Here is a 22,353-nt window from a genome sequence, read left to right on the forward strand (position 1 = left end):
CACTCAGGTTTAGAGATTCTTGAGATACTTTTCCCATTCATATATTAAAAGTTGAGACTACTGGGGAATGGTAGGCAGCAGGCCTTAAAGAGAGATGGGGATAAAGGGTAGAGAAGAAAGGAGAGAGAGGGAGAAAAAACAGAACAGGGAACATTCCCCTAAGGTCTCCTTCTCCTGAAAAATTTAATTTCCTTGGCTATTACTTGGAACCTTCTTTCCCTCCATAAGACTTGCTCCTCCTGGGGCTTCCATTTCATGGGGAGTCCAGGCTAGCCAGCCTTAATTTTCTTTCCAGTCCTTCTCCTTATTTTCTGGACTTTAAAACTATTTCCCACCACATCAAGAACCTTCATTCTCACCTTTACCTCTCTATATACTTTTCAGCTTCCTTTTTCATGTTATCTTCAACTATTAGAATGTAAGCTCTTCGAGGGCAGGGATTGTTTTTCTTTTTGCCAATATTTGTATCCCAACACTTCACAGGGACCTCATCACATAGTAAATTCTTAAGGAGTCAGTGAGAGGGGGAGGAGAAGAGGCAAATTGTTCAAATATGAATTCTTGGGAGTAAAACATTAAGGAATGATTGTGAGGGATAAAGAGCATATGAATACAAATCCTTGGAGGTATTCTATACCCAAATTGAGGGAGCCCTTGTATGTGGCTTGAGGGATTCTATGGCCCTGGATCCCAGTTCCCATAAACAATTCTAGCATTTAGGCACAATAATGGCATGTTCTAAAAGACATGAATAAATTCATGACACTCTGAGTCATGAACTAGTGGTCTCTGCTAACATGTAGGAAAAAGCTAATGGACCCTAAATTTAAGAATGAGCATAATTAGTGAGAAGTGATGAAATGGTTTTGATCCCAACTCTTCCCAATTTAGGATTAGTAGCCATACCATAGCAAATTTGTCCATCTCCTCGGAAGCCAATGGAACACTCGCAAACAAATTGACCTCCTGGACCTGGGCGGCATGCTGCATTTGTGTCACAGCCATGGGTACCCGTGTAGCAAGGATTCTGAGAGGAGTCAGGGGAGCCATCTGAAAAGGCAGAGATGTTGAAATTAATTTTCTAAGTCTAAGCACTCAATGGAATGCCTTTCTTGACTTTGAAAAAGAAGGATGGCAAGTTCTACATGAGATCTTCATTTCTGCTTAAGACAGCATATAAATATGTCAGATATGGAACAGGATAATGGGTGACCCACATTTTAGATTAAGCACTGTATTTTAGTCTTTGGGCCAAAGGATGCATTTGCACATCCTTCCCCTCCTCACTCCACCTTACAAAATCATAAGACACTGAAAGTCAAAGAAAGGTATGGAAATTCAGAGCATGAATTTAAAACACACACATACACACATACACAAACACAAACACACACGGAACTACTGCTTTACGTACCCCCAATAGGACCAATTGAATTGCTCAAAGCATATCGCAAGATCTTCTCATCTGTATTGTATAAAACAAATACACTATCCACAGAAAGTTGCTGGGTGGGAGGAAGAGACTGTTGCTCATGGGTGCATTCCTGAAAGGTAATGGTCTGCCTCCATTGATAAGTATAGGTCTTTGTAGAACTGATACCATCTTGAGCAGGTTCAGTCACTTTATACTCCCGGGTGGAAGAAGATGTGATAACTGTAAAAAGAAGAGAGATAACAAGTATTAACAGCAAGGAAGGAAATCTTGAAGGAGATTTGAGCAATGATATCCTAAGATTTACTTTAGCAGACCACACACTTTCTGCTTATAATCCTTGCAGCTTAAAGATTGGAACAGGAGAAATAAAACTTTTCCTTTATGAAGACTAATATTATTGCCTCTACATATTCTTCTTTCTCCTATTTTTTTAGTACATTATTGCTTTCTAGGATTACTTTGCCTAGGTTCTTGAATTCTAATTGGCAAGATGACTTTCTCTCTATATTATTTCCCCTTACTAGAGTATGAATTATAGCTTTCTCTCCCCATAGCAGTACTTAATAAACCTGTATTGAATTGAGGATAAATGTAATTTTCAATAAAATAGTGTATGGTTCACAGATCGCTGCATTTAGAAACATGGACTTACCAGAGTTGGCATAATGGTAGAGTTCAGTGTAAGGTTCTATCTGGACAGTGGAGCCAAATGGGATCTCAGGGACACGTCCATCCAGTTCTGTAGTGATGGTCAAGTGGCCATGCTCATCAATGCCATTGAATTTCTGTTTTATAACCAACTTGTCTGGGTACCCAACAAAAGTCACTTCAGCTTGACGAGTGAACTCTCCTCCTGCAAAATCAAGTCAGTATGATTACTGCAGAGTAATCAGCTTGTGGATCCAAATACTGGGGCAGCAATAAATTCATGCTTAACTCCAAACAACAAAAAAACAAAAAATATCACATTGAGCCTCTGGGAGGTTTGAACTTTCCTTGAATATATTTTATTTTATTTTTATTAAAGTTTTTTATTTTAAAAACATATGCATGAGTAATTTTTTCAACATTGACCCTTGCATAGTCTTCTGTTTCATATTTTCCCCTCCTTTCCCCCACCTCCTCCCCAAATAGCAAGTGATTCAATATATGTTATACATGTTAAAATATATGTTAAATCCAATATGTGTAAACATATTTATACAATTCTCTTGCTACATAAGAAAAATCAGACCTTGATATATTTATAAAAGTCTGTGTTGCACTTAAAGGCTTTGTGATCTAAGGCAACTCACTTGGACTCTTATATGACTTAATTTCCTCATTTATTAAAAAAAAATGCAGAGTAGTAATGCCTTCCTCCCGGGATTGTTCTGGGATCAAATAAGACAGCATATGTAAAATACTTTACAAACCTTAAAACATTATACAAATTTGAACCATTATCATATCTTGTCCATTCTTACTTCTAATAGATGTTTAATATGCTGTGGAATTAAAAATAAAAAAGAGTCTATGTTGTCTCCTTCTTTAATTTGGTTAGAGACCACATGTAAAAGTTATTGGAATCATGAGTTTAACTCTCCTAGAGCCAATTGACCTTCTGCTAGATGACCACTGGGTGCCTGCCCTCTAGTGATTTTACAAAAAGCATGTTAACACAATCAGCAGAAGCTGATAAAGCAAGATAATGGCTTAGTACAATCTACCACCACTACCAGAACTTTTCTAAAAAGCATACATTCCTCGATGGAGGGATGATGAAGCATCCATTCCTGAAAAATGAATTTCTCATATCTTCCTCCTCCTGGAAAAGAGGCAGGGGACTATTAGAGAAAAAGAAGGAATTTATCATCAGATATGGTTGCTGTATATAATATTTTTGCCCTAATGTTTTTCTTTGTTTCAAAGAGAATTCAATCTGGAGTTGAGGTGGAGAAGATGCTAAGATATTAGAGTGATATTAATTTAAAATAAATTAAAATGAGTATTTCCCTATCTACTCCTATCTTTGTCTTTCCCACATTTGTCTATTCCCATTATACTGTTACCTAAGTTCCATCTATAAGGCTGAGGTCCAGGGGCCATAGAGAAGGATGAGAAGTAATGAGAAGTGAAATACAAGAGTGAGCAAATAGTGAACATAAAAAACTCTCTTAGACTACCAAATTTGACTACAAAAAAGTCCATGGATGGGAGTGTACAAGCTATCTCCTCCTTAAATCTACTCAGATGCCAAATGTAGCTGAAGGAAAGTTATTGCCTCTTATGCATTAAACTTTGCCTCAGATGCAGCTTTTAGAGCATTCAAATATACAGGACTACACAGGGCTAGATGAAAATTTTTGGTGTCTAATTTGTTAGCTATAATATAATACAAAACATCTATACAATGACTCAAACCCAAAGGAAGTTGTGAAATTTGGAAGCCACATGAGTAGAGCCAACACATACACAACGTGGCCTCTTATATGTACTTTTGCTATTCCCAATTTGTAGGCTCCTTTTCAAGCCAAAAATGTCTTCAGATAAAACAAATTCTGTTTAATGTCTGCTTGCAAGCTAAAGTCATATGATGGTGGTATATTTAATTTTGAAATGCAGAACTGCTTGAGGCAGAGGGATCAGCACAGAAAGAATAATAGAATGAGACAGGATGACTGAAATCTTGACCTTTGAGGACTGGATGTTTCCCTCCTTTCAGCAGAGAGGTGCTGAGCTACTAATATGGAATAAGTTGTATTTTGTCAAGCATGGTCAACATATCAATTTGCCTTGCTTGAAAGTATTTCTTTATTTCAAGGGAGAGCTTTGTAGGAGGATTGTTAGTAGGAATTAAAGTTATCTAAAAAAATAAAATCAATGACATGTTTCCAATAAAAGCTGATGACCATTTAACTATGAAAAAGAGACTAAATCTGAATGAGCCCTCAGTTGAGGCTAAAAAATTAGTTGAAATGATTTCTCAACCCCTTGATATGCTGGACATTTGGGGAAAAGACAGAGAAGCCGGGGAGACTAGCTTAAAACAGGGTAACAAATCATTCTCCAAAATATTATGTTGGCAAAACACAAGTAAAGACTCAATTTCAGGTTTCTGTGTTTACCCTGAAACATTTTACAATCATCAAAGAAGCCATTTGAAAAGGGATACAGTTTGGACTTAATGATAGACATGCTATATCTTTAGCTACAAAGAAAACATATAAGGCTATACTCTCATCACCCCAAAGAGATAAAAATATCTAGTTTTCTTGTGAAGTGAGAATTCAAATTTTCATACTGTTCCACCAAACACCAAGAATTTCATTAGGGCAGTACAGAATAAAAAGCTTTTTCTTCGAAATTAGAGGACCTGAGTTCAAATTCTGACCGCAACTTAGATCAAGGTGACTTTGAGCAAGCCATTTAATCTCTCTGGGTCTCAGTTTCCTCATTTGTAAAATGAGGGGGTAGATTAAATGACCTATGAGGTCCCCTTCCAAATTCCAATATCTATGATTCCTCAGTTTTCTTATCTGAAAAATAGATAGTAAAATCTGTAGTAACTGTCTCAATTGGCTGTTGTGAAGTTCCAATGAAATAATATACATAAAAATCCATGTAAACTTTAAAAAACAACACAAATATCAGTTCCTACTGTTAAGCTATTATAAGATCATTAATTATCTTTTGGACTATGATTAAGCCTGGAAGAGATAATGTTAACATTTAGTAATTAGAAGATCCTAAAGGTTGGACCACCCATTTTAAAAAACACATAGTGACCCCTCACAATCATGTTCACAGTTAAGCAAGTAATGTAATATGTTATCTTTAATTTGTTTATATTCTCTGGTTGTTTCTGGTATGTCTTTCTTCACAGACTATAAACAACCTAAGGGGGAAAATCCTGTTTTCTGTTTCATTTGTATCCTGAAATGAAATGTACACAGCAAGCACTTAATAAATGTTTATTAAATGAACATCTGTGATGACGATAACTAAGGAGGATGTTTAAGAAAGATGCACCATATTTCAAGACACTGCCCTAATTAATTGACAAATATTTATGGGAGGTGAAGACTCAGCAGATATAATATAATGAGGAAGAGGAAGAATTTTAATTCCACTCTTAAGAATTGCTCCATTAACAACCAGGATGTGGTTCAATGATCTATTTTTTCATAAGAAAGATTGGTACTAGGGGAAATATAATCCAGGTACTGTAAGGATGTATCCCAGGAGGTTCCAATAGGAAAGTATTATTAAGTGGGAACTAAAATAATGCCAGAAATGGTAGAAAATATGATGTAGGTAACTTGGAGTTTAAGAGCAGAATAAAAGGGAAGGAGAAAAAGGAGAGTTAATGGGATAAAGTAAGGGGAGTAAAGAACCTGCTTTTTTTCTATACATCAGAAAGAAGGCAAGAAGAGAGGTTTTTTTATTCCACAATTAGAGATGAAAACTCAACATACAAATCCTAGTTGAGGTAACACAGTGAAAAGACTCTATTTGACAATTATCTAATTGATACATCTATAGCTTGATTTCCAATACTTTATTGTTTTGGGAGGTAGAAAGGGAAAAGGAAAAAATAACTAGGGGGCATTGAGCACTTAAAGTTGGATGAGACTAGAAGACAAGTTTTTAAATTTATATGGGATTTACCCATTTACATTCTTTTGGGAGAGAACAAGCAGAAGCTCTGTGTACATATTATTCTCTATGCTTTGAATGATTAATGGAGATTTTCAAAGACAATGATTCAATTAAAAAAGAGCTTTCTTTATTCACAGAATCAAGAATCAGTTACTGCTAAATTATCTTCTTTTGAACATAAGATCTAGAGCTAGAAAAAACATCTAGGCCAATCTGCTCATTTTGAATCTAAGGAAACTGAAGTCCAGAGATTTAAAAAAAAAAAAAAAAAGCTCAAAAAAAGGATAAATATTTGTTTCCCTCTTTACATATATGTAAATGCCTCTTAAGTTTTGAAGCTGAGACCTACTAGCCTATAAAATGTGGCAGTCTATATGAGCTCAGGCGAAGGATTATGTTGTTATATAAGCATTGATGGCAATCACTTATATTGCCAAAGAATTTCAAATTACCAGTTACTCTACCTCTAGATCAAGACATTGTCAGCGTTCCTCACTGAAAATTGAGAGCATCTTTGGCCTTCATACTATTATAAAAAATACACTTGATAATGTGCTCTGCCTGCAGATACCAAAATGATCCTCAAAATATTTCCCACCAGCTCTGCAGGGATGGTGTTCCAATATCCAACCCCTTTCCAGCCTCCACAAGCACTCTAGAAAAAGGCAGTTGATCCATGATATAAGGAAATTACCAGTGATGCTGAATCCATTCTTGAATCCTTCCTGCTCCACGGCAAACATCCATCCAATGATCCCTCCCACCGGTGCCAGTGGTACCAAAGAATAGCCCAGAGACTCAGGAATGGTGCTGATGGCTGTGTAGGATCTCCCATGATTCATCACAACGTAAGAATGGAGGTCGGTATTCTCAAAGACAATGGGAGTTTGGCTATTCCCTACAAAGATCCTTCCTCGAACTTTACCATTAACTCGTTGGGGGGAACCTGTTGGCAGAAAACAAAAGATTAAAAAAAAATCCACAAGTCACATAGATTTTGTTTTAAGTTTCAAAAAAAAGGAAGGGGATAAAAGGGGGTTAAACTATATCTGTTATCATAAGTTCTTGTTTTTGGAGAACCCAAACCAGGGTAACAGTCCCAAATGTAATACATTAGGATAAGCTAAGAAGTTTGTCCTTTTCCAGCACTAAATTTAAGAAAAAGTTGATAAAATGAAAACGATGATATGAAACATCATTATGCAATTGGGCTTTAACTATTTATCATGAGATCAGGGAAATTCCTTTGTGTACAGCACAGTTGGTAATTTGGAACACACCTATAATAAGTCTCTGAACAACAACAACAACAAAATTTATCATTGTCATCCAGAAAATTAATGGAAAGCCTGTGACACAAGAATATTATCTAATCCATCATTAATTCTGAATGGAAGAGGATCCGTTCATCCTAAAATGTCCCCAGATAGAACCTTGCCCTCTCAGAAATAACCCCAGAGTCCTGGCACTGGAACCCCTTTTTCCTGATCCCCCTTCCCAAGAATATAACCCAAAGATTTCTGGACCTTGCCACCAGTCTTTGACTGCACCCTCAGGACGACTAGGACTATCTACATATCCTATAGCTGGATTGTCTGCCCCAATTAGAGTTTTAGCTCCTTATGAGCAGGGGCTGTCTTGATTTCCTATCTGTGCCCAGAATACAGCAGAATTCTTGGCACACAAAAAGTCCTTAAATGTGTTTCTATTCAATCCATTCCATTTGATTCTCTGTCTTAGTCCTGGATTCAAAGAATTTTGTGGTCTAACACAATGGAGTATGGCAATTTTAGTTTTCTGTGGACAAGTTAATCTCTAAATGACTCTAAAAGTTAGACCTATCCCCTAAGCTCCCATTTTCCCCACAAATGTTCCAATCTGCTAGAGATGTGATTGCTAAAGCTGGAAGTAAATTCAATACAGATTAGGACTTCTATTAGGATTAAGAAACCAATCATCTTGGAAAAGGCCTAATTTAAATAAGATCTCTAGGCAAAAGGAATATAGACTTAATCCAAGTTGTATTTATTTTGCAGAGTATTTTCTACAACCTGGGTCCAAATACTGTTCAAATTCCCAGATTTAGGAATGGCTAAACAAATTTTAATGCATGAATTTAATGGCTTGCTAAACTGTGAGAATTCAGAGAAAAGTGAAATGATCATAACCAAGAAAACAATATGCACAGGAACTACAACAATGTAAACAGAAAGTGGGAGGGGGAGTAAAACTGAATTCTGTGTGATTAGTTAACCAAGCTCAGCCTCAGAAAAGAAATGAAGAAACACTACTCTCTTATTTGCAGAGATTGAATATTCTGAGTGGAATATCACATATCTTCACGCATCTTCTTCACTTGTTGGTTAGTTTGGGTAAACTGATTTTTTAAACTTCTTTGTATTCTTTGTTCCAAAACTTGGCTCGCTAAGTAGAGAAAGGAGAAGGATATATTTGGAAATAAAAAAATGATTTAACAACATCAGGTAACAATTTTTTAAAATAGAAGCAGTTGGAGATGTTCAAATGGAAGATGGATGGGCAACTTGTTAAGGTATGAATTCAGGTATGGGTTGGACTAAATGATCTTAGAATCATCTTCCAACTCTGAGATATTGTGATTCCGTACCATACAGAATATGGTAGCTGTCTCATGAAAATTTATTAGAGAAACAACTGAATAAATAAGCATAAAATAATTAAATTTACACCTAGGTCGATTCCATATCTCCACTAGTATTTAGTTGTTTTCCATATCTAAGACAATTTACTGTATAGCCTTTTTGAGCTTGGCATAGTTTTCCATACAAATTTTTCATTACACTGGAGAATGTTATGAATTCAGTAGACTAATACTAAAAAAATGTATTCTAGGAACAATTACAATAAAAAGTTGAGCCAAGCAAAGCTAATAAAGGGAGGGTGAGGAAATGAAATAGCAAATTTTCAACCAAAAAAATTAACTTTTTAAAAATAAGAGGAAAGCCAAGAAATATTTAAGCCACAAAACTATTTTGGCACAAGTGTGAGTGCATGTGTATGCGCAATTTAAAAATAAATTATAGAGGGTTTAATTTCTGAATTTACTATAAAACAGAAAGTCTCCTTTACCTCTAACATTGATAAGGTTGATTTTTTTTTCCTGAACATTTATTAGTAGCTTTCTATTCCTGCATTGGTGTGTTAATGGGTCATTCAACTATTTTTTCTTTGTTATGAGAAAGCTCTTATATGGAAAAATGAATATAATTATATATTTAATTAAAAGTCATAATAAAATGAATACTTATATTCAAAAATGATTGGGATATAAAAAATGAAATACTGCAACTTTTAAAATAAGGAAAAGAAATGAATTGTAGGAAACTGAAAAAAATTATTCTGTATCCAGGTAAATACCTTCAGGATTCCTTACAAAATCATGGAATTCAAAGTTACAGAGGTCATCTAGTTCAATCTGTATCTAAATAGGGATTCTCTCTTCAACAAATACTCAAAAAGTCATATCGCCTTAATTTGAAGTCTTGCAGTGAGAAAGAATCCATTACATCTCAGGGTAGCTCTTTCCACTTTTAGATAGTTTTAATTATTGGGAAGTTTTACTTTACCTCAAACTAGTCCTACCAAAAAGACAAGTCTAATCCCCTTTTTATATGACAGCCCTTCATATAATTAAAGACATTTAGGTCAGTCCCCTTTAGTCTCCTCTTCTCCAGTTCATCATATAACATGATCTCTAATTCTCCTCAAGCAGGAAAATCTGCTGCTCCATGTCTTCCCTAGAATGTTGCTATCAAAGCTGAATAAAGTTGTGCAGATAGGGTCATTTACTGTCAGGATACAGAGAACTACTACCTCTTGTTTTTTTGAGCTCTATACCTCTCTTAAAGCAACTGATTCACAGAAGCTACTTTGGCTGCCATAGCATGCTGAGCTGGTTCTAGAGCCCCCAATGTATTTCAGAGAACTTGGAAGGCTGAGACCAATGCAATCAATCAGAAAATTTTTTTTTATTATCCAAAAAAAAAAAATCACTCTAGTGAAGGTCCCTGTGAGTGTTATCTCTGATGACTGGCCAATCAAAAACCAAACCACATCTTTGGGGCAGGACAGCTAAAGCAGATATCAGTTACTTGTCATAAACTAGTGGAGTTGATCCAGAAGTCTAATGTTTTGTGTAGAACCCATTCTATTCCATACTCCCAGGATTTGTTAACAAGGGTGTAAATTTAAGGGCACCTGGCAAAAGGAACTGAAATGTGAAGCTTAGAGAAAGAGGTATGTTTTAACAGATTGCTAAATTCACAATATCATTTTTTCTTATTTCCTTTTTTTCCTATTTTCATATGATTTTTCCCCAGGTTTATTATTTTTTTATAATAACTTTTTTATTTTTCAAAATACATGCAAAGACAGTTTTCAACATTCACCCTGCAAAACTTTGTGTTCCAAATTTTTCTCCCTCCTTTTTCCCACAGACAGCAAGTAAGGTTAAACATCAATTCACACAATTTTTAAAGACTGTCCCAGAATCTAAGAACTTATTAGGTTTACCAAATGATAGTTGTGAAACATATTGCTTTGTTAGCAGATTCAAATAGAATTCAATTGAATTTACAGAATGGTAAGGAAGGGTAGAAAGCAGGGGAAATGAAAAGATATTAATGATTCCAGCCCCCCAGGTACCTAATTTCATTATTTCTGCCAATGCCTTTGCTTACCTAGGGGTAAGCGTCTGTTAAAAACAAACAAACAAACAAACAAAGCCAAAACAATATGAGAAAGAAATAGGCCTACTCAAACCAAAATAAAGAAATCTAAAGTTAACCCATTAGCAAAATACAAAGGAACTAAATGGAGTGGGAGATTCAAAAATCATTGTATTATTCGGACATATTTTAGATTTTTTAGTACTTAAAGGATCTGTGATTTCAGTGATTCTGAGTTAATGTAGATGACAACCCTTCCACTCTTCAGGAGATATACTTCATGAAGTCCCATAATTAAAGGTTCCATCACTTGGTGACCAACCTTCTTTCTGGTGTTCAGAGTTCCTTCATCCCATTTTTAAAAGTGTTAAATGCATATATTGGATTATTTGCTATCTAGGGGAGGATGTGGGATAAAGGTAGAAAAATTTGAAACACAAGGTTTTGCAAGAGCAAATGTTGAAAACTATCTTTGCTATCATTAATAAATGCAAAAACAAATTCTTTTGATTCTCTCCAGATTCTTAGGTGAAGGCAGCAATTTAAAAGGAAACATTCCCTTCTCTCCCATCACTCCCTATCAAATCCATTATAAGGAAGTGAATTACTTACCTTCTGCAACACACTGTCTACCATTCCCAGTGTAACCAGCAACACAGCGACAACAAAACCCAGTTGGATAGTCTGTGCATTGTGCATGAATGGAGCACTGGTATCTGTTATTGGCACAAGTCTGTCGAGAGTCAGTGTTGTATCTGAAAACTGTTTAAAGGGAGAAAAAAAAACCACTCCAGTGAGGACCTCTGTGAGTATTACCTCTGGTTATACTTTGGGAGGTCTTTCCTTACACCACATCTAGAGCATAGGTTTTTTTTAAAAAATTATTATTTATTTTTATCATTCCTTTTTTTTTAAAAAAAAAATTGAGTTCCAAATTCTCTCTCTCCAGTCCCACTCCTAATTATTGAGAAGACAAGCAATATTTCAATTATACATGTGAAATCACGTAAAACATTTTTCCATATTAGGCCATATCACCAAAAAAAAAAAATCCAAGAAAAACAAAATACTTTAATCTGTTCTCAGATTTCATCAGTTTTCTTTCTGGAAGCAGATGCCGTTTTCATCATGAGTCCTTTGGAATTGGTTTGGATCATTGTCTTGATTAGAGTAGGTAAATCTTTCATAGTAGATAAATAGCAAAAATATTGCTATTACTGTGTTCAATGATCCTCTCCCCACCCCACCCCACACACACTTCTCACTTCTGCTTACTTTATTCTGCATTAATTCTTGTAAGTTTTCCCAAGTTTTTTTTAAATCCGTCCCCTTGTCATTTCTTATAGCACAATAGTTTTCCATCAGAGCAAGGGTTCTGAATGTGGGGTTTTAAACACTGGATTTTGAGGAGTCTATGAATTGGATGGGGGAAAAATTACATCTTTTATTTCACTAACCTCTAACTGAAACTTAACATTCCTTTCAATTATGAATGTAAGCAATAAATATTATTCTAAGAAAAGGTTCATAGGGTTCAGCAGACTGCCAAAAGAGTCTCTCTGAACAAACAAAAAAAGGTAAAGAATCTCTAACTGAGAGGAATTTGTAATCGCTTACTAGAGAAGAGATTAAACATAATCGTAAAATTAGACATAGATTAAAAAAATGGGAATTCACTGAAATGAGAATGGAACCATTAATCAAATAACCAAAAAGATAGGAAAATTTGAGAAATTCGCAGTGTAATTGACAATTTTTTGGGGGGGACACATAGAGTGGTCCCAAATCTGTGATTTCATTGGCATAAAGAACTCTCAAGGAAAAATAAATCCCTCTATTAACGAGTTGCTTGGGGTGCTAAGTTACTTTCTCATCATGTATCAGAGATAGTTCTTGAACTCCACACATCTTGACTAGATCAACTCTCCATCTGAAATGCCATAACTTTTAAAATAAGCCCTACCCTATACTGTCATATTTTTTTCCAAATTCTAATGTGCAGTAATTTTTCTCAACCTGGAAGATTTTTATGATTAAAGATATTTATTTCTTAAAGAAGTTAATAAACCTAATGACTCCTTCCTCTTTACCCCTACATATTACTTGAGAAAACAGAGCGGGTGGTACACAATAGAGAATTTAGCTAAGGGATATCACTGAATATCACTGAAGAAGAAATTCATTCTGTGGATTGATATTAAACCTGCCACACTTAAAATTCAATTTAAAATGCCAGATTTAAGAGAATAAATCTAAAGGTAGAGTCAACAGGAGGGGATTAGCCACAACATCTCACAATAGGTAATAAGAAGCCTTGATCATCAACCATAATCAGAAATCAGAAGTCAGTACCTAGGTAAGGTACTCACCATTGTTTTTCACAAACATAATACATAGTTATACCAGGCTTAAAATCCTTTGATCAAAGAAAAAGGAAAAAATAAGCTTCCTATTTAAAGATCTCATCTCTTAGGTTCCTTCTTACCGCACCTATGAAGGAGCTCATTTAACTGAACAATCCAGAGCAAATTAATTTTGTATGTGGTCTATCTGAGCACAACAGGGGGTAAGTTTCTGGCTGTGATAACAATCTTGTGTATAATTAGAAGCTAACACATGAGTGAAGTCAAAAAGCAAAAGAAATTTAATCACATGTAATTTCTATTAATCCTCCAGGAATGTAGTCACATAAGGGACATTTTCAGGGGATGAATAAAGAAGGAGCTGGGAAGAAAAGGAAATCAAGACCTTTAACTGAACAAACACACTTGTAAAATGCTATTGATTATCCAATCTCCAACTGTGCCCCAACCTTTCAAGTAGTTTCTCAATTGTCTGTCAGTGGGGGCCTCCACAGATAATATCATGAAGATATTAAAGGCTAGGGTAAAGTCATTTTTCACTTGCTAATGAAAAGAGTGAAATAAATGGGAAGGTGCATGAAAGGGAATTTTGACCTGATTTTAGGTCAGATTTTGGTTTTCAATTAAAGGCTTTTACTAGAATAAATCTCCTTTCAACAAACATAAAATATCCCACCATAGGTTAGGAGAGGTGGAGATGGTCTTGCTTAAAATAGGACTGTTTCATAAATAAGAAATTCAGACATACCTAGATAGGGTGGAAACATAGCAGGAAATAAAATGAGAATCAAACTAGACATCTGCAAGTGAATAAGTACATCTGAGGGAAATGCATCCAAAACATCTGGGGAAGATTAACTGAAAACAGAGTTTTCAGAGGCAGATTGCCATGTTCCTAAGAACTTTTAGTATCATGTAAGACACCAATGATGAAATGTTTAAAGGGGAGGCATTCATGCCTTGAGTTTTCAGGCAGGAGGCAAAATAATGCAGTCTTTTCCTCATCCTGACACTGATCTGTTACGTGAGCTGGAGTAAATCACCACCTTTCTCTGCCTCTGTCAGCTTCAGAATATCACGTCTTCATAACTTGCCTGTTGCTTTCTTTGGGAATTTCAAATGAGGTTCAAACACAAAATATGACATGACTGCCTTTGTTGGCCATGTAGTAAATCACAATAACTAGATGAAAATGAAACAATAAAACTTCTTCAAAGCCTAGCCATAATTTTATAAAAGAGGATAAGACTATGCAAACATCACTAGCAAGGTAGGGTGAGACAATGCAAAGAACCTTGCCCTCGAAGTCAGAAGAGGTAGTATCTGACACAGACTGGCTATGGAACTACAGGCAAGTCATTTCAACCAAACCTTAGTCCTTCATCTCTAAAATGGAGATAATTGTCTTAACTTTCTATGGAGTGTCATGAATAAAGTGTTTTGTATAATTTTGGATCATAGGAGTATAGACATAATGCCAGATGGGAATTTAGAGATCATTGAGCCCAAAATCTTAATTTTAAAGATGAGAAAACGAGGCATTTACTGTTTAAATGATTTGTTCAGAGTCACACTTCTCATGTGTAAAGCAGAATTTAAACCCACGTCCTTTTGATACCATGCACAGCACTCTTTTCACTATGCCACTATATAGTCATGAATTGTTTAAAAGAAATAATATAAAAAAGACTTAGGTCCATCCTACTTAAATCTATTTTTGTTTCATTCACCAAAATAGATTTAAGTGGGATGGACCCAAATCATTTTTATTTAATGGTAGATTTTACAAACTATCAAACCACATATTTTCTTCCAAGTCCATGTCCTATCACAGGAGTATGTTAAAGCCAGTTCAAGTAGACTCATGAGAAAAACTCAATTGTTAAGTTTTTTATCTGAGCATTTACACCTTAGATATCAGCAAATTTTACAAACCAGGGCTTGATGTATAGTTTTGCTGATTTTTTTAGATTTAAGAAAGTAATGGAGGATATATTAATTATGTAGATTAACCTTAAGAGCATATTGTGTATATATTTTGGGGGGTTTTTGGAGAGTTGGTTGTTAAAACATTTAACCACACACTGCTGCTCTACCCAACTCTCCTTGTCAGTCCAATGAGGAGACTACATCATGGGTTCAGAACTTTTTTTTTTTTTTTTGGTCATAAAAGTCTATGAACCCCTTTTCAAAAGAATATTTTAAATAATTGAAAGAAAAGCTAAATTTCAATTAGAGGTAAATGAAAATAAAAATATGCTTTTAAAAATCTCAATTCATAGACCCTTTGAAATCTAGCCAGACTCTTTGGGGAACCCTTGGATCTAAGAGTAAACCCTTGGATTAAGATTAAAAACTTAAAACTATATAATTACTTGAATCTCTTCCAACTATAAATTCTATGAACTCCACATTGCAAACCTACTAGAATTAGCTACATTTTATACCATTGGTAACTCAAACACTAATCTCCCCCTTTCAAACTAAAGTCCCTAAGCATGCACCCATAGCAAGTTTAATGACCTTACCAATCCCTGTTTCCTCTACTTCATCCACATCTATGACCTGTGGATGCTGCTGGGGAAATCCCTCAGCTGGGTACAGGAACGACTTGGTGTCCCTAGTAGAAGGATCCGGATACTGATCCACCACGATGGCTTCTTCTAGAGGTGGTCTCTCAGTTTTCGCATGACGTGGGGAGATAGGATTTAACAAATCATATGTGTCTTCATCACCCCTACCGGGGGCATCATAGGGGTCAATTGTGGTGCTCACATCTTCCAATCCCAGAGACCTCTCGGATACGCTCACGAGGTCATAATCTTCATCTTCTTCATCTTCATATTCTCCGCCATCAGATCCAAGGCTGCCATCAGCTGGCACCACACCACTGGCAGTAGAAGGACTCCCAATCTCAAAAACCCAGATACCTTGACGTCCTGCATTACTGTTCCTAGGGACAAAAATAGGACAGTAATTCTCAGATAGCATTGCTATCCAAAATAAGTAAACAAATCACAAATAGCCCACAGAGATATAAAACAGACTCTCCCCTACCCTTGAGACCTTTGTGTCTGAAATCTTCTATAGCATACCAAAATAGCATGCTTATCAAAAGTGGCAGGGACTGAGAGAATAGGTTCAAATGGATGCATATTCAACTTGCCACAGGACCAGGAATTTGCAAGGCCACTGTGATGTGCTGTGCTATGTAGTAACGAGCACAGAAAATTCTTTGCTCACAAATGCTAGAGGTTTTCCCAATTAAACAAATTTCCTTTGAAATATTTGGAATGTGGAGTCAAGAAAAGTTCTTTGGCCTTGAAATTTTACTGATTCCCATTTTATAGGTGAAAATCCTTGGCATATAAATAGCTTCTTAGTGATTAATGCCAAAGTTACTAAAAATACTTCATTCCCCCTTCTATTTAAACCCAAACCTTTTTCTTGATTACACTAGATTATTCTTGATTACTTTCTCTTTAATCCCCACTTTTTTAAGGTTATATTTTCTTTTTTTATTGAAGTTTTTTGTTTTCAAAACATATGTCAGGATAATTTTTCAACCCTGACCCTTGAAAAACTTTGTGTTCCAATCCCCCCCCTTTCTCTCCACCCGTTCCCCAGATGGCAAATAATCCAATATATGTTTAACATGGTAAAAATATGTTACATCCAATATAGGCATATTGATACAATTATCTTGCTGCACAAGAAAAATCAGATCAAAAAGGAAAAATGAGAAAAAAAATAAAAATTCAAGCAAATCACAACAAAAAGAGTAAAAATACTATGTTGTGATCCACCCTCAGTTCCTACAGGCCTCTCTCTGAATATAGATGGCTCTCATCATCACAAGATCATTCAAAATGGCCTGAATCATCTTAACATTGAAAAAAAGCCAAGTCTATCAGAATTGATCATTGCATAATCTTCTTGTTGCCATATACAATGATCTCCTGGTACTGTTCATTTCACTTAGTAATCCCCACTTTTTCCTCAAAGCTTTATTACTTTGCTTATACCATAGATATTTTTTAAAATGCTCAACACAGATTTTATTTTACATAGGCCAGACAGATTAGAAATGGAGAACATGCCATCAGGAAGGTTTTAGAGGCACAGTAAGAAAAACTGGAAAAAATAAGGTGATTTTTAATTTAGTCTAGAATAGAGTGTCTAATCAACCCAAATTCCTTAGCTCAAGCAACAGAAGTCTCCTGGAAAAAGTGAAGAATAAGTCAGAACTTGCTACATGAAAACTGGGTAGGGTTTCCCTTTGCCTAGTTCATTATAAAAAAGGGAATCAAAAGGATAGAGCCAATTTTGGTTCCAGAAAACTCTATTCTTTTCCTTTTGCCCATTCTGAACAGCAAAATAGGACCACAGATTTTTCAGCTAATAGGGACCTTAAGCCATCTGACACCCTAAGAGATTAAAAGCCTTACTCAGGATTACAAAAGTTGTGAGTAAATCTAGATTTGAATTCAGGTTCTTTGAATCCCAAACGACTATTCTTTTTCAAGGAAACATGTTGGCTCTGTTCCTTCTTACCTTTAAAAAAACCCATTACTGGTAGAAAGTTTTGTTGTTGTTTTTTCCTCGGAGTCTTGGTTCATAGTAAGAGAAGAGTTTGGTGCTTCATATTCCTTGGGCCACTAATATATTACTAATAGTAGAGACAATCCCATAGAGCATATAGAAATCTAAAAAGTAAGTAATAGGCTAATGGTTGTAGAATACTGTAGATATTATCAGATTCAGTGGAAAGAGCACTGAATTCCTTCTAAGATTAGAGGAATTAGGTTCAATTCTTGCCTGTGACACTTAAGAGGGGGTTGAACTAGAAGGTCTCTAAGATTTCTTTCAGCTATAGAACGATAATCCTAAGCATTGGTCCATTTTAGGAAACTGATTTTTTTAAACTTCTTTTTTCTTAATGACAGTGGATAGTGGAAGAAGAGGGTTATATCTGGAACCAAAGCTGATATAAAAACAACATCAATAAAGATTTTAATTTATAGTATTTATAAAAGTAATCTGTAGGAGGCAGACAATCTCAAGTAGCACATTTCAAGTGTAATGACATTATGAAAAATGAAAAGAACCAAGGTGGTTTATTAATTAAAGGGACAGACAATGGCAGGAAGAGAAAGATTTACTCAAGAACAAATAAAACATACTTGACCAGATTTTCAATGGATTCTCTGTCACTGGCAAATATGTTGTAGGCACCATCACTTTTCCATAAGAAACCCACTAAGCCTTGACTAAATGCAACCACAGCAGAAATTTGGTTTTCATCCTTCTTAGAGTACGTGGTGTAGAATTGCAAACCATCTTCTGGATAAAGGAAAATGGCATATGAACTGGATTCGGAGGAAGCTAAGACAGCCTGGAATGTGTTTCTCTGTGGAGAAAATTTAAAATTCAATTTAATACCTACAAAACACCCCCAAATGCTCAAATCAACGAACTTCAATCCTGTAATCTTCAACAGGCTGCACCTCATGTAGATAGTGAGAGAGCAGCATCCTGATTTTGTTTCACAATCCTCATTCCAACATAAACTTTTATCTTTGTCAAATGAAGAGATAATGATTTACATGTCTTCCATTATATTCTAAACTGAAACTTTGTCTAAGATTATGTTTAACCCTTCTCTCTCGCTCTCTCGCTCTCTCTGAAAATAGATAGCATTTTTCTTTATGAGTTCTTTAGAATTTTTTTTGGACCATTATATCATTCAGAGCAGCTAAGTCTTTCACAATTGATCATTGTCACAATAGAGCTGTTACTATGTACAGTGTTTTCTTGGGTTCTGCTCACTTTACTTTTATCAATTCATGTCTCCTCACATTTTTCAGAAAACATCTCCCAAAACATTTCTCATATCACAATAATATTTTCTCATAAGCATAAATTACAACTTGTTCAGCTGTTCCTCAAATAATGGACATCCCCTCAATTTCCAGTTCTTTGTCATCACAAAAAAGAAGTGCTATAGATAGTTGTACATTAAGACCCTTTTCCTTTTTCCTTATTCTCGGGATACAGACTTAGTAGTGGCATTAGTTAAATCTTTTAATGGCAAGTTTAAGTCCCAATTCCTCTAAAAAAGTTGACCTCACCCTTCTAGTACCAAATTTTTTCCCTCTTTGTACTTTGCCTGCATCAGTCATTTCATTCATCACATTTTATTCTTTAAATTGTATGTGTGTTGTTTTTCATAATTATATTGTAAGTTTCTGGAGGTCTGCGTCCTTGCCTCATACATCTTTATATTTCCCTCATTGCCTAACAATACTGGTCAAAGCATAAAAGCTCAATACATATTTGTTGATGGATTGATATTTTTCTTATTTATATCACCAGCACTTACATTATCTGTTACATTATAAATAGTTAATAAATATTTACTAAATTGAATAGAAATATACATATACTCACACTTTTTGTAGAAAAAACTTTGTTAAATGCTAATTAAATGAGAGTAGCTATTATTTTCTTTATAAGAATGAAATTAGCTAAATTAGAACACAAGTTTCCTATCATTAAACATTCTGTATTTTAAGCTTTAGTTTTGATCTGATATTTTAATAGAAAATCACTAAAGATGTTGTATATATCTATAAGTATAGTCAGATGGCAATAAAATACTTAAGCTTTTAACAGCCACATTTTTTGTTAACTAACAAGAAATGGACCTGCTACACTGAACCTTTGAGTGGAGATAAATGAGGGTAAGACAGAATAGGCAGGCAAGGATGAATAGGAATCTGCATTCATGGAAAAAAATTAATAAGATCACAGATCCATTTGAGTAATATGCTCATCAAATATAAATTTTGTTTATAGCTAGATAGTTATCATAAAGAAAAATGTAATTTATACAGTCTTGCAGATAAGGTACCTCCCCCCCTCCAAAAGAAAAAAAATTCAGGTCAGCAAGCATGACCACCAATCAATTCTATATGGGCTTAAACATTTTGCCAATGTGTTATCATTTTTAATTAAAATTTGGGACTAGTGATAGTTTGTATAGCTATGCTACTTAATTAACCAAGGAGCATAGGTAGAAATACTCTCAAAAAGGATATCACTGAATTCAGATTCAGGCAGTTCTATCTTGGATTCCATTCTTATAGATTAGTTTAGGGAAAAAAAGAAATTTCACCATAAAAATTTTATTCATGAGGTAGTACTACACCATGGGCAATCATATTCAAATTTATTTTCATTGACAACTGAAGAACAAGCTGATGTCAATCAACAGATATTTATTATTTGTTATGTCAGCCAATATGCTAAGGCTGATGACACAATGAAAGGTAAATTTTCACTAAAGAACAGAATGTTTATCTAAAACATTTTGTTTAACCTCATTAATTTTCTCCTTATGGTATCTGTAGCTAATGTTTTCATCTTTCAGATTGCCTTTATAAATATTGTACATGTTTGTATAAATCTTCTATTTATCTAAATATCTACATATTACCTCCCTCACTATAAAATCTTTTAGGATCATATTTTCACAACTTACTAACTGATTGGTATGTTAAGATTATTTGTGTTAGAATCCAACAGAATATTCACCTTGCCTTCCTGGATAGGATCCCTTTCTGGTCCTTGGTAAGCAGCCATGGAGTCCCAGGTGACCACCACCACACTCTTGGGTTGGAAAGAGACCTCAGGGAAACCTTTTTGAACACAATCTGCAGCTAGCTGAACAACAGCAGGGGAAGAATCTTCCCGGTAATAAACCTTTCCACCATTTGTCGTGTCAAGGTCAGCCAAGAAGGGTGCAACAGCTCCAAAGGAAGTTGGAAAGCGACCAGGACTGGCTTCTTCAAGAGGAGGTTCACTCATAGCAATGATGCCATTTGTAGTGATCTGTACAAAAATAAGTAAAAGGCAATTTAAAATGAGTATGACATTTTTTTCTCAAAAAACTCATTGAGAGCAGGACCAGGAGATCATTATATACTTCAACAACAATACTGTATGATGATCAATTCTGATGGATGTGGCCCTCTCCAACAATGAGATGAACCAAATCAGTTCCAATAGAGCAGTAATGAATTGAGCCAGCTACACCCAGCGAAAGAACTCTGGGAGATGACTATGAACCACTACATAGAATTCCCAATCCCTCTAATTTTGTCTGCCTGCATTTTGGATTTCCTTCACAGGCTAAATGTACACTATTTCAAAGTCCGATTCTTTTTGTTCAGCAAAACAACTGTTTGGTCATCTATACATATATAGTATTTAATTTTTACTCTAACATATTTAACATGTATTGGTCGACCTGCCATCTGGGGGGGGGAGGAGGGGAAAATTGGAACAAATGGTTTGTCAATTGTCAATGTTGTAAAATTACCCATGCAAATATCTGGTAAATAAAAACTATTAAAAAAAAAAAACTCATTGAGTACTCAGGACAGCCATCCCACAGAATGTAAAAGACACAATGCTTACAGTTGACATTTATATATCACTTAGAATTTGCAAAACACTTTAAATACAGTATCTTATTTGACATAATTAATGAGGTGAGTCCTTCAAAGATAACATTCAAGGCAACTTCAATTATTGAAGTAGAAAAAGACTTTATTATAAAGTTGGGGAGGATTGCAAAGCTCTGTTGTTCTGCCACTAATGAGCCAAATTCTCTCCATCTCACATAAACTCATGGGGGGAAAAACTGTCTTGACTGAATGTAAGACACTCTGACTACTGATCAGAGAGATCTGGGTTGATAGAAAGCAATTTATGTGAATACTAAAGGGCTTTGATAATTTATGTCTATATTTTTAAAATTACCTAACTAGAAAGACTTTTAGCAGCTTGTTTTCCACTTGATGAATCCACAGTAAGATGAATGAAATCAGGTTTTTTTCTTTAAATAGTTTTTTGGTTATATACTATCTCAATAAAAATGAACAAATAAATAGTAACAAAATGGACAAAATCACACATAAAATCACAAACTCCAAAGTATTTGCTGTTTGTTACATCTGACTTGTTTGTTATAGGAATCTTTTCTTATCTTTTTGTATCTCTAGCATTTAGCAATGCTTGATATATAGAAGTGCTTTATTAAAAATGCTTGGTAGTTAATTGATTTTATTGTTTTTAAAAATATTATTGTTGTTAGCATAAATGTTGTTGTTTTGATTCTTTATTCTATATAATTTTTAAAAAA

The 22,353-nt window shown here is 34.9% G+C and overlaps 1 protein-coding gene across 1 annotated transcript in view; it reads right to left on the bottom strand.

The window, feature by feature from the left end:
• NID1 (nidogen 1) overlaps positions 1-22,353 on the bottom strand; it is a 108,093-nt gene that overhangs the window by 68,765 nt on the left and 16,975 nt on the right. Inside the window, exons 2-9 of the mRNA XM_074262465.1 lie at positions 20,742-21,038; positions 18,329-18,555; positions 15,674-16,098; positions 11,395-11,544; positions 6,771-7,022; positions 2,088-2,288; positions 1,415-1,654; positions 907-1,050 (exon numbers count right to left, since the gene is read on the bottom strand). Coding sequence (XP_074118566.1) covers positions 907-1,050; positions 1,415-1,654; positions 2,088-2,288; positions 6,771-7,022; positions 11,395-11,544; positions 15,674-16,098; positions 18,329-18,555; positions 20,742-21,038 — 1,936 coding nt within the window. The remainder of the gene's footprint in view (positions 1-906; positions 1,051-1,414; positions 1,655-2,087; positions 2,289-6,770; positions 7,023-11,394; positions 11,545-15,673; positions 16,099-18,328; positions 18,556-20,741; positions 21,039-22,353) is intronic.

Source organism: Sminthopsis crassicaudata, chromosome 4 (genome assembly GCF_048593235.1).
Source record: "Sminthopsis crassicaudata isolate SCR6 chromosome 4, ASM4859323v1, whole genome shotgun sequence".
NCBI classification, from domain to species: domain Eukaryota; kingdom Metazoa; phylum Chordata; class Mammalia; order Dasyuromorphia; family Dasyuridae; genus Sminthopsis; species Sminthopsis crassicaudata.